This window comes from Ursus arctos, unplaced genomic scaffold, assembly GCF_023065955.2.
Source record: "Ursus arctos isolate Adak ecotype North America unplaced genomic scaffold, UrsArc2.0 scaffold_7, whole genome shotgun sequence".
In the NCBI taxonomy this organism is placed as follows: domain Eukaryota; kingdom Metazoa; phylum Chordata; class Mammalia; order Carnivora; family Ursidae; genus Ursus; species Ursus arctos.
The window spans coordinates 25,523,562-25,536,715 of NW_026623089.1; the positions used below are offsets into that span (position 1 = coordinate 25,523,562).

A 13,154-nucleotide genomic window follows, 5' to 3' on the forward strand; every position below is an offset into this window, starting at 1 on the left:
CCCAACTGTCTCCTTACTGCTGAGGGATTCTCTGAATTGGAAAATCTGGAATCCTTACCCCATGAAGGAAGAGACAATCCATGCTGCAAATGAAATGCTTTTCAAAGGATGAAGCCACATACCCACATAGATCTGCTGGGGGTCCCACAGTGCCTTAGGTCTTCCCGTGGTTACAAAAGAAATGGAATTCTCAACATTTCAAAACTCAGAGATCTGGGGCCTGAAATCCAGCCCAAAGTGGTGGTTTCAGCTTCAAGAAGAGCTCTAGCCCTGCTGCTAGCCGTTACTCCGTGGGCAAAAGCCAAGGGCACCCCACTCTTTCGAGGTAGCCCGGAGACCCTCCCCTTAGCAGAGAGCACCACATTTTACACAGTCCTCCCAAAACTCAACGCCTCAGAGATGAAAGGCTGAGGGACCGAAGCTTCAGGGAGGCCTGCCCTGCCAGGAGCCCACAGAGCACTTCCTCAGCCCGCTGCGCCAGCCCCAGGGAGGGCTGGGCCTGCCATCTGTGGGTGGTTGATAGAGAGATTCTGGTTGTCAGCTTCACGAGAGCTCCGGGAAGACAGGAAAGGCCCGACCGGAGGAGGGACCGTGCTCCCAGGACAGGTGTGTTAGGGCAAAGGGAGGATGTCCACTGGAAACCCCAGAGGATGAAATGACACATTGAAAAGTTCCTGCAAAGCAAGCTTTGAGAAGCACTTCCCAACTGCAGGGGACCAAGGCCACACAAAACAACATGTGGAAAAGTTAATCTGTGTCCAGTGTTTTAATAAATAACTTATTCGGTACAGAGCCCAACTTAGAGGAACCTGAAGGGAAAAGGAGGTTCTCTACCAACCCAGTGGAGACAGCCACAGAAGGCCAGTCAGCAGTAGTTTCAGCCCAAGGGGGGCAAGAACAGCTCCAGATTCCACAGGCCTGCCCAGCCAAGAAGTCAGCATGTGTGGGGCAGAGCCCAGAGGGACCACGGGCGGTAGAGCTGAGGTGCAGGCCCTACCCTGTGGGGCTGCCAGCCTGCAGGCCAGCACCACACAAAGGCTGTCTTTGCAACCAGCCGACGTGTACAGAAGATGACCTGCCCAGCGGAATCCCACCAGGGAAGTCTGCCTGAGATCACAAGCATACTCTGCAACTAGTCAGCCTCCCGCGCCCTGTAGTTTGGGTCCAGCTCGGGCTGCTGCAGTACCAGGGGCAGCCAGAAATCCTCCCAGAGAGCAGTGCCGAAGCCACCTCTTGCACAGCCCTGCAGATCTCCACATTCCAGTCCTCAGCTGCTGGCCACAAAGGGAACGGCCAGGCCGGAGGCTTCCGACCTGCGCCTGGCAGCAGCACATCAGCTGTCTCACACCTCCCCAGTCCAGGGGAAGAGCAACAGCACAATCTCTCCGCTGAAGTCGGCTGAGGGTAGCCTTAGCGTTCCTAGAAAAGCACTCCGTTCTTCCCTGTGCTTGCCCGGAGCTGGAATTTGTTCCATCTCTCTAACTTCAGAAAGAGCCTCTTAAGAGCCTTTTAATCCAAACAAGTGCTCTCTTGTCCTGTTTCCTTTGGGGAATGTGAATAGGGAAAGAACCTGGATGGAACTGGCCATTCCAGGGCTCAGGCAACCCTCCTGCTCTTCACTTCTTTCAGGGCTACCAGGGTTGGGGGGGGGGGTTCCCTCCTATTCCCACAGCAGGCCTGCTAGGGGACCCTTGGACTTCTGCTTGTCCTTATCCTCGACAAGCGGTGAGAAGGAAAGATCTTAAAGGGAGGAGGCATACTATAGGCATTTAATAAATGCTGGTAACTGATCAAAATGGAAAGGCAGTGCAGCACAGTGGTTCAGAACACAGGCTGTGGGGTCACTAGACCGGGCTTCTAATTCACCACCTATGTAGTACGTTCGTTAGCCTACGTTTCTGTATCCATGAGCAAGACATAACAAGAACTCCTTGTGTCACAGCATTACTATGCAGATAACATAAAAGGATACCTTTAGAAAAGAATTGAACACTAACCTGGAATATAGTAATAACTTAAAAAAAGTTTGCCTATATCATTATGCTAAAGACAAACAATGTCCATGCATTCGTTTCTTCCCAATCATGAAACACAGCACAGAACAGTGGGGACATTGGGCGACCCTGCCACTCTCATTAGCTTATGCACAGCCTTCAGCAGGCTACTGTCCTTTTCTCCACTTATAATTAAGGGACACGAACTAGATCAGTGTTTCCTATTTGTGACAATAATAGTACTGAATCATACTTTTTATTTTTATTTAATTAATTAATTTATTCACTTGAGAGAAAGGCTGTATGCACTGGAACACCAGTGGGGAGGGGCAGGGACACAAGCAGACTCCCCACTGAGTGCAAAGCCTGACACGGGGCTCCATCTCCATCTCAACGACCCTGAGATCACGACCTAAGCCAAAACCAAGAGTCAGGGGCTTAACTGCTGTGCCACCCAGGCACCCTGAGAGAGAGAATCTTAAGCAACTCCACACCCAGGGTGGAGGGGCATGCAGGGCTCCAACTAATGACCTTGAGATCATGACCTGAGCCAAAATCAAGAGTCAACTGAGCCACCAAGGTGCCTTTGAATCATACTTTTCAAAAAAAATTTCCCTTTATAATTCACTTTCAATTTTTCTAATCATGTCTAAGGTCAGGCTCTATTTGATGGTAGCATATCTTTCCAATACCTCTCTCATACTTGCTAATCTCTTGAACAAAGAGAGCTGGCCTCAGATTTAGAATCTTCTGTGACAGGCCATGATATTAAGCTAGAATTTAATAACATTGCTTTGTTATCACTGCATTTATTTCCATAGTTACCTTTAAATTATGGCAACTGATACTGGTGTCCATCCATGGTAGTGACCTAACTTTTAAAAATTAACTTACGGGGCACCTGGGTGGCTCAGTCAGTTAAGCATCTGCCTTCTGCCCACGTCGGGATCCCAGGGTCCTGGGATTGAGCCCCATGTCGGGCTCCCTGCTCGGTGGGGAGCCTGCTTCTCCCTCTCCTTCTGCTACTTCCCCTGCTTGTGCTCTCTCTCTCTCTCTGTGTCATAAGTAAATTAAAATCTTAAAAAAAATTTTTAATAAAAATATATTTAAATCACTTTTTAAAGGGGGGTTAGTGAATTAATTAACTAATTAATTAATTTTTTAGAGAACTCTACGCCCAATATGAAGCTTGAACTCACGACCCCAAGGTCAAAAGTTCCATGTTCCTCCGACTGAGCCAGCCAGGCACACCAAAAGGAGAGTTAGTTGAAAAAGAACATAAAGATCTACTACATGGCAAAAATTATGAAGGCAGCACTAGAAGTTTGGGAAACGCTGAGCCAGAAGATTTTTAAAGTCCTCTGAATCCTGAAAGTGAGTGCTGGTGTCCTGGAGTGTCAGGCTACAATCCTCCCCTGTCCCCTTCCTTCCTATTGGCCTACAGCTTGCAGGTGCCTCTCAAACTTCACCTCCTCCCTGGAGCTTCTTCCAATCCAACAGCCTGACTAAAAGTCACACCCTCCACTCTGTGCCCAGATCATGCTCTTCATCCATGGATTGTAGCATTTATTAGCCAGTACTATAACCCTCTCTTTATGTTTATCTTCCCACTAGAACATGAGCTCCTTGAGACGGGAATTATGTCTTGGTATTTTATCCCTAAGACATCTATTAAGATGTTCTGCGTCTGGAATAAAACAGGTGCTTGAGGAATGTATGCTAAATAAATGAACCAATGCCTGAGCCCTTTTTTCACTGAATGGAAAGACAAAAGACAGTGGACGAAGAGCAGTAGTAGAGATTCATTTGCCATAATTTCAGTTCAACACTTCTTAGCATTTAAACTGAATGGTAAGGACGCCTGGGTGGCTCAGTTGGTTAAGCGTCTGCCTTCGGCTCAGATCATGATCCCAGGGTCCTGGGATCGAGCCCCACATCAGGCACCTTGCCACCCCCTCCCCCCCGCTTATGTATGTGCGCGCGCTCTCTCTCTCTCTCTCTGACAAATAAATAAAATCTTTGAATAAATAAACAAGTAAATAAACTGGATGGTAGAACACTCACCTTTTTGACCTCAGCTTCAAGCACTAAATTAAATAAGAATCTTTAAATCTGTTTCAAAGAGGCCTTGCCACATGAAATGTTTGGAAAAGTAAACTTTTCTTCAAGAAACTTACCAGGATTGAGAAGGGACCAGTCACACCAGCACAAGGCCAATTACAAACGTACTTTTGACTTCTGCAACATAGACCAGAACTGGGTAAATATCCAAGAATACTCCTTCCATGTCCTTCTAGTGGTAGGACATAATACCAGCAAACACTAGATTCCAGTGGTGAGGTACAGCCCAAATTGAGGTCTCAGTATTGTCATAAATGACATATGAATATCACAGTGCTTTATCATACAGAAATGACACACATATAAGGGGGTACTTTCAAATGTGGAAAAACAGTAAGGATGGCCCTCTTTAAAATTCAGAGGTTGCCCCCTCTGAAATATGGGGCTTTCTCACTTATGTTCTTCGTGTCACTCTGGGCTTTGGACCCATCACTGATAAGCAGGTATACTGTAAGAATCTTTAAGCCACATAGGAAATGGTATTCTTCTGACTGGAATAAATCTGTCAACAAAAGGTACAGACTAACTGCACTAAATACCCTCTGCAGGTTCTTATTAAAAATATACATTCAAGTCCAGCATAGTGCCTTTACCGCCCACATCTGTTTGCTATTCTATCTCCATTACTAATACTGTAACACAGGGTCCCCATTCAGGCAAGATTAATTCACTGTTCCCAAAGCCTTCTGCTGACACTGCAATGGATTTGTTTGGAAGGCTATAAAGGCAGGCCCAGGCATTGCTCTCAACATGTGATCAGTAAGGAGATGAGGCCTGGGCCCCCAGCTTAACGAGAGAGAAGAGGAAGTTGGGTTGGACCTGTGATCAGAGAGGTAGAACACCCTAGTGGTTAAAAGCTCAGACTTTGGTCTCAAGACAGTTCAGCTGAATCCTAGTTCTTTTCCTTTAGGCAATTCATTTACCCCTCAAGTGATTCAATTTTCTCATCTATAAAATGGAGATAACAAAAGAACCTGGTAAGACTGTGAAGTATTTGATGTGATGATAAGGAAGATACTAAGAACTAAAACAAAGCAAAAGACAAAAACAAAACAAAACAAAACACCCTGATGATTATCATCTTCATCATGATACCATCATCATCCCCAGAATCAGCCTCTTAGACTGAGGCAGGACAGGAAGAGCCCTGCTAGTCCTTCAACCTACACGTGCTAACTGGTCATCACTAAGATACCAAAAAGATAGTATCAGAGGCAAAAAAGATAGGACAAAAAGCAAAAAGCAGGAGATGATATGATAATAGGAAGAGAATCAGCTCTTGAATAACCATGCTGAGGAGGGGGAAGGAAGACAACATTTAAATTGAAGAAAAGTACCCTCTCACAAAAGAGTGTAGACGGAACAAAATATTTGGGGTTTTTTTTTTAATCATAGATAGTAACTTACTCGAGGACATGATATAATTGCTTAAGAGACAGTAAAACACAGTCATTAAGAGCATGACCACTGGAGCCAGAATGTGAGCATTAGAATCCTGGTTCCACCACTTCCAAGTTGTGTGACCTTAAGCAAGTTATAGACTCTCTTTGTATCTCAGTTTCCTCATTTGTAAAATGGGGCAAATATGAGTATCTACCAGTATTATATGGTTGTGGTGAAAATAAAATTAGTTTATACATGCAAAGTGACTAGAAGAATACCTGGCTCATAATCAATGCTTAATAAATGTTAGCTTTCATTACTATTAGTGCTGCTGTTATGGTTTTAGCTGACTTAATACTAAGTTGATATTTAACTTAATATTAAAATTTGTTTAAATTCAGTGGTTATAGGGGTACGTAGGGGAGAAGTATACAGGGCAGGAAATGGGGGATAGACTAGAATAAAAAATGTACTATGGATTGGCTGAGCATAGACAACTGCAGGTTACAAGGCAGTAAGTAAGATCAATAGAGGGAGAGAGATGGATATATTCACGACAAAGCAAGTAGAATAAAATGTTAATTGCATAATCTAGGTAGTGAGTATTCGTGTGTTGGCTATAAAATTCTTTCAACTATGCTTTGTGTTTAAATTTTTTCACTACAAGCTAGAGGGGAAAAAAAGCAAGTAGACTTAGAGGCATCAATTCAAATTCTGGGTCATAGCTATGCTGCCTGTCCTCTGAGCTCAAACACCGAAGCAGCTTGGAAAAACCTGATGGTTTTGGAACACTTGCTCATCATCAACACTGCCCTGCACCAGATGAGCAGAGTTCGGGTGCTGACCTGGATCAGTCTGGCACAAGCAGATACGAGCGGAGGGCAGAAACCCAGAGGTTCTGCCTGAGAAGTGCCAACCACAATGAACTATAACAATATCACCCTTGCTCAGGGAAACCCCAGAAATAAGGCCCAAGGCTAAGGAACAGACAGGTGGAGGGTAGGCAACTGCCATACACTCACTCATGGACTCTGCTGTCACCATAGAGATCACTCAGGCCGAAGCTGATGTAGTGCCAGTGTTCAGGGATATTGGCAGAAGGGCTCCCCACGTTCCTGTACATGCTAACATAGTCCAAGGGGTCTGGGCCGCCCAACCTGCAAAAGACAAAACACAGGGGAGTCAGTGTGAGCCTGAAAGCAGACAGTGTGAAGCTAAGGGGTCATGCCTTACAAATCTAAAGATCCCATCCTGGAGGAACCTGGGATGACTAAAAGGAGGCCACACCTCCAGGATAAGACCAAGGGATGGGCAGCTAGAAGCTGCCCAGTTCCATAGGCACAAGAGGCTCCCTTTGATCCCCAACATGCAGGACGTCTTTTAGAAATAAAACAGACTAGGTGGTGGCCCCTTTTACTTCCTCCTATTTCAAATTACCAATCCCAAATGCGATTGGCAGGGATTATCTCTCTTCCATGGAGCCTGTAAACATGCCAAGCTTCAAGACGAGAGGTGCATTAGTCAATCAATTGGCTTCTGTTGAAAGACCATCCTGAGCATCCCCAATGGGCATTGTTCCTGGAAGCAGAGGCTCAGCTCCACTCCTGCCTCTTAGACAGCTAATTCCTGAAAGACTATATTGTGCCCTATGTTAATTACAGTTTGTTCTAAACAAACCCAATGCCTCCAGACCCCAGCCTGCACCCCACAGACCAAAGCTGGTCTTTTCTCATGCAAGTGACAAAGGCCACACTTAGGCTAGTTCAGCCCTGCACAGAGAACCGCAGCACGCCAGACTGAGCCTAAAGCGCCTGCATCCAGGAGATGATCCCAGGAGACTGTCACCTCAAAGGCAGAGCTGGAATATTAAATGATTTGGGGTCTCTGAGGACCATATTAAACATCCCCCATAATTCCAACAGAGAAACAGCGGAGGAAGAGATTCAGTCATTAGCTCACTCTGAGGATTTAATTCCATAAGGGTTTCCTTTAGTAGAGCAATTAGTGCTCTTTAAAAAAAAGAAGAAAAAAAAAAAAAAGTCCTGCTTTTCTTCAGAATGGATAGGGAAACTTGGTAGACTTGAGAAACAGCCTAAATGGAAACCATCAGCGGGAGGAAGTCTTCATTTAGCCCACAAACACTCTGCATTTGAGCTGCCTCGGACATCTGACTATTCCACAGACTGCAAAAACTTTGCCTGCTCCTGGGACATTGATGGAGTGCACTTTGCAATTGGGATCGTACGCTGAAGGAACACTAACAACCAAATAAAAGGCATGTTACATGTGATCCCAGCAAGAGTGTCAGCACCATGCAATTTAAATACTGTTTAAAACCAGTAGGTCTGGTTTCATCTTCTTTTGCCAGGGTATTACTTGCCTTTATAGAAATCCTTATTCCCTGCTAGGAAATAATAAGTTATTTATAGAACATATAAGAAAGTTGCTACAAATAGCTAAGAATCTCAACTGAATAGATTAGGAAAGGGGACAAATCCCCATGTCTTTCCTTAACTCTGATTTGGCCAAATCATTTGAAGACTTCCACAACCAGGTGAACATAGAAAAGTTTGCTGGGGGAAGGAGGAAACAAAAGGGTAGCTGTCCCTGGAACAAGCACATGAGAGCTGCAGAACCCCGTTAACAGATCAGAGTGACTACAGGCTCCGCATCTGCTCCGATTTCCTACTGCAAATTCCCAGTCTTGCCCCTCTGAGTGGCAAAACCCTATCCACGGTTTCATGCTCCGTCTGCCACACCCCCTGCAGTCCTCTCTCAGGAGATACTGCATCAAGGAGTGCGGCTTTACCTTAAAACTGCAACGAATAACCAAGAGTCAGACAAAATTAACCTTGTCCCCAAGAACAGTGCTCTGTTCTATTTACTCAGAAACCTGATGGGAAACAGATGAGTATATAGAAAATAATCATATTTTGCACTTAGAAAAAGATGTTATCCAAGGACCCAGAGCATCCCTTGATTATCTTCCTTGAACTTACTTCCTTGAACACCTAACTTCACTCTACATGCCAGTTGCAGGACTGCAGTGGCTCCAGGGTACAAGCTCTGCCTCCGTGTTTCTGCTCCCTGCTCAGTAAAGTCTCAGCTTTCAGCCAGGATGTCCCTGCTGGCCAGGGGCCACTAGCCAAAGAGCCAACCTTCTGTCAAGAGAAAAGGAATCTCAAGGGACCCTGGGCCACAGCCAGACCCAGGTAGCCTTAGGCAGTCAAACTGCCAAGGAGGCCTTGTGGGATCTCAAAGGTGAGGTGTATCAATGAATTGATCTCAGAATATGAATTATGCAAACCCTTCCAAATCTTAGAAAGAACCTGTCGCTCATCTGCTCCTTCTTATATTTTTCTGCATCTAGCCAGCACTTCTACCTTCACGAAGTGCTCTTGATTAGTCATTACATGTTGGCCCATCTCTAAAGATAAGTCCTGCCTGGTTAACAAGCTTGCAGCAGAGAAAAGGAAAGGAAAGGAAAGGAAAGGAAAGGAAAGGAAAGGAAAGGAAAGGAAAGGAAAAAAGAGAAAGAAAGAAAGAAAGAAAGAAAGAAAGAAAGAAAGAAAGAAAGAAAGAAAGAAAGAAAGAAAAAGTTGCCCAAATCAGTCTTAGTCCTTTGCATGTGCTTTAATATCTCCTACGCGCAACTCTATCCTTCACGGCCAGTTGGGTGACAGAAAAACAGCTGCCCAAGTCTGTGTATGGATTTCTCCATACACTCAAATGAGGCCTGAACAAATAGCATCGTAGAACCTGGCCCACTTTTTCTCATGACACAATCCAATACAGTTCATCACAATACATATTTAAATATAGACGTGCAATGAGAATGGGTCATTAAGTTATCAAGAGTTGCTTTTCACTCAGAAGCTCTCTTCAAAAACTCCTCTCAACCAAAGAACAGTTTGCCTGGGGAAGAGAACCGTACCACTGGTCACACCTCCTCCTGGCTATCAGATATGGCTCTCCCATAGGAGGTGGCTGGTGCCCAGGCCCTTCATGCTGTCAGTCTCTTCACATCCTCCCACCGACACAGGGAACTAGCCTCAGCCCTAGACAGTCTAGTTTCTGCCATCTCCAGAGGAAGTTAAGAGGTTATCCTGGAGAAGATTCAGTCCTAAAGGGAGAGGTAACCAGCAAAGACATCCACTCTATCAACCTCCCCTTTAGGTCTACCTGCCCCTTTGGCCACATCCCAAGCTGCCTCCTGAACAGTCTTTCAGAACTCAAAGAAGGGGATCATCTAATACAGTGCCTACATGAATGCAGTTCTGGACAGATTCAACCAGTTCCTCAATTTGGTCCAGAAAGACCATGAAGACAGGCTCTTTGTCAGAGTCCCTCGAACACCTGTTTTGCCCAGAGGCTGTAGAAAGAGACAGGTTGCAAACAGGAATGGTAAACAAGAAAGGACCATTCCTACCCCAAGGGCAGCCCTTCTGTAAACAGGTCTGATCCTTAACAGAGCCACTTGAGGGTTACTCTCAGCTTCCCTGAGAGACTGTTGCCTAAATCCTGAAGCTTGTGGCCAGGAAGCTTCTCTTGACATCTCGCTGCACTTCTTTGCTCCGTGTCCAAGTTCCAGGTCTTCATTATTTACTGTGGTCCCCTTCAATCCTGAGCCAAACCATGGATCTCCCTGACCCTGCCTCTGTTCTAGCCAATATCCTAAAGCAAAGCAGCTGCAGAGCCAGAGGAAGCTCTGCTTGGAGAAAGCAGGGCCAGAGGAAGCTCTGCTTGGAGAAAGAGAACTGTGCAGAGTAAGCAGAAAGTTTATCAAGAAAAGTTGCTCCGTGAAACTTCACACGCAAAAGCACTGCACCGATATGACTGACGTCTGAGCTCATGGGGAAGGTATCAAAAGGAGACCTCCTCCTCCTCCTCTCTTCACAGGCACAACTCTCGCAACTTGCTCCCCTCCTAACCTACGGAAGTGCGGGGGTCCCCAAATCCACCCATACCCTGTGCAGTCTCGAGCTCTCGTTACTCCGCCAGCCGCACTCCTCCAAAGCCCTCTCATATGCTCCCCAGGCCCCGCCTCGCCTCCCCCATCCCACTTCAGCCGCCCCCCGCCCCCGGCTTCCCCTCGCCCACTAATGACCCCCTACAGGCGCCCCCTCCTTTCACCACGTTTACAGTTCCCTCTCGCCTATCGCAACCCCCCCATCCTACACACACCCCCAATTCACTCTATTCTCCTAATCCCAGTTAACCCTTCATCCTTCCTCCCTCGTTAACCCTTCGCTACCCACAGGCTCCGTTAACCCCTTTGTCCCCATTCCCAACTTCAGCCTTAACTCCTTCCCTCGCAGCAGGACGCCCTCCTTCCAAGTGCTTTAACCATTCTTCTCCACCTCCTCCTCCCCCGCAAATGACTTCGCCCCCGGGGTTCTAACGCGTCCCAGCCCGCCCCTGTCCTTCTCCCCGCGGCCCAGGGCATACCAGTACTTGACGATAGCGGTAACCTGGAGCGGGTTCGGCTGGTCAGGGTAAAGGCGACGGCACTCTCCGTAGATGGCGTGCAGTCCCGGGGGGAAGAGCGAGGCGAAGGCCGGGGGGGCACTAGGGCCAGGGGCCGGGGGCGCGGCGGGGCCGGGGGCGCCGCTAGGCCGCAGCTCCGCCATCCGGGCGCGTATGGTGCTGGGGGGACCGGGGAGGGTGGACGAGGGGGAGAGCACTGACGCGCCAGCAGGCGGACTCCGCGGGTGCGACTCCCCGAGGCGATGGGGGCTGCAGCGAGGTCTAAGCTCCGCGCCTGCGCACGGCGCACAGTCTGCCCAGGCCGTCGCCGCCGCAGAGACGGCCAGAGGGTGCCTCGGGGGCCGCGGGGCGCTCGAGGGGGCGGGGCGTCGGCGCGCCCTATCCGAGTATCCATTGGGTAGTGTCTGTGCCAGTCACAGGTGGGGAAGGCGTTACTTGACAATAGGACCCGCCTCCCTCTCCTGGTGTTGGGGGTGTCCCAAGGCTCTTGGCCTCCCCCTAGTGTTAGGAGGAACCCAGGTTTAAATAGAGATGTTGAGACATCCTAAGGTGCTAGGGTCCCACGAAACCAGTGGGAAATTCTCCGACAAAGGGCTTGTCACTGTACTGCTGACACGCTGCTAGTAAGAATTTAACCATAAATCTGACAATAATGGATTGATTCATTCATCCGTTAGATTTTAGTTTCAATAGATTATAAATCTGAATGTTTCTTACCGTCATTGAATATCCACTTATATTTACCGACAGTAATGCCGCCAAATTCAGGGGTCGAATGTTGAAATACTTATTTTGGAGTCCTGTTAAAAAGTAGCAAGAGTTTTAGTTACTAAGACTAATTTAAAAGACTTGGAAATTTTTTATTTTTATTTTTTTAAGATTTTATTTTAGAGAGAGAGAGAGCACTAGTGGGAGGGGCAGAGGGAGAGGGAGAAGCAGTCTCCCTGCTGCTGGATCCCAGGACCCCGAGATCATGACCAGAGCCCAAGGCAGACGCTTAACCTACTGAGCCACCCAGGCACCCCAAGACTTGGTAATTTTTTAATGAATGCTTTTAGTTATGACAATCTCTTCTTTGTTCTGTTTTACGCAGATGTATGCAGATTGCCTTGAGGAACACCAATATTCATTATCTACTATGGACCTGCTCTTTCCCATTACCTTTCACTCTCTGTAACTGGGAGAATTTTTTTTTCTAATTTTAAGTAATCTCTACACCCAATATGGGGCTCGAATTTACAACCCCCAGATCAAAAGTCGTATGTTCTACGGACTGAGCCAGCCAGGCGCCCCTGGGAGAATTTTTAATTCCTAAGGCACCTGGTTGAGAATTATTTTCCTGTGTACAATAAGGAATTCCAAGAGAAAGAAAAAAAAAGGAGTCCTGATTACCAATGCTATTGACTAAAGTGTCCCCGCAACTTGAAGGGGGTGGGGATTGCATAATCTGGAGAAAAATGCGCTGGGCTCCTATGAAAGTAGCGGCACATAACTTCTTCACCTCCATTTTCTTAGTCATCAATGTCAATTCTAACTCTCCATGAAAATTAGAGATACTAAAGCAGTTCCTTAAGCTATTAAATGAACGATGTTTTTGAATGACCAAAAGATCACCTGTACCCGTAGTTCCAAATGTCAGTCTTCAGACCAATGTTAGCCTGTTGCAAAGTTTACACCCATCCAGGAAAAAATGCACTGGTTTTTTCAAAAAGCAAATTTTATAAAATTTAAATTGTTTTATTTTGTTCTGGGAGTATGTCCTCCTTCCCCGTGCGTGTGGGGTGGTGGTGGGGGTATTAAATTTTCCTTTATTACGGTTTGATGCTGATAAATGTTTATTAATGTCTTACTGCCCCAAATAAAAACATAGCAACCTTATACTATCCAGGGGAAGTAGTGGCAGGACTGATCTGGAAAATCTCAACGTCCACGAAATACTGGCCAATCCAAACCCAACTACAGACAAGTACTCAAAAAGACTACATACTTCAGCATGCACTGCGAATCCCTTCAAAGGAACTACAGATCCTGGCATGCAATACAGCCATCAATCTACGTCCCCGTCTATTCATCTATGGAGACTACAAAGCCCAGGTTACTATGCGTGGAAATGTGACGCCCTAGTCTTAAATTAGGCGGGGCTCCGAAGCTGCCTGGCGCGTTATACTC

At 46.6% G+C, this 13,154-nt stretch overlaps 1 protein-coding gene across 6 annotated transcripts in view; it reads right to left on the reverse strand.

Annotated features, from left to right (window-relative positions):
• The window catches only part of SUFU (SUFU negative regulator of hedgehog signaling), a 113,740-nt gene extending 102,416 nt beyond the window's left edge, over positions 1–11,324 (reverse strand). For 4 of the 6 annotated variants that reach the window (XR_003314639.4, XM_026493989.4, XM_048218903.2 and 1 more), the window contains exons 1-2: positions 10,947–11,316; positions 6,521–6,655 (exon numbers count right to left, since the gene is read on the reverse strand). Coding sequence is in view for 5 of the 6 variants with exons in the window: in XM_026493989.4 (XP_026349774.1) it covers positions 6,521–6,655; positions 10,947–11,128 (317 nt within the window). In the remaining variant the exon portion in view is untranslated. Of the gene's footprint in view, positions 1–6,520; positions 6,656–10,946 lie in introns of all 6 variants that reach the window. The other 2 variants (XM_026493990.4, XM_048218902.2) reach the window with 2 other exon arrangements.
• Between the last annotated feature and the right edge of the window lie 1,830 nt (positions 11,325–13,154).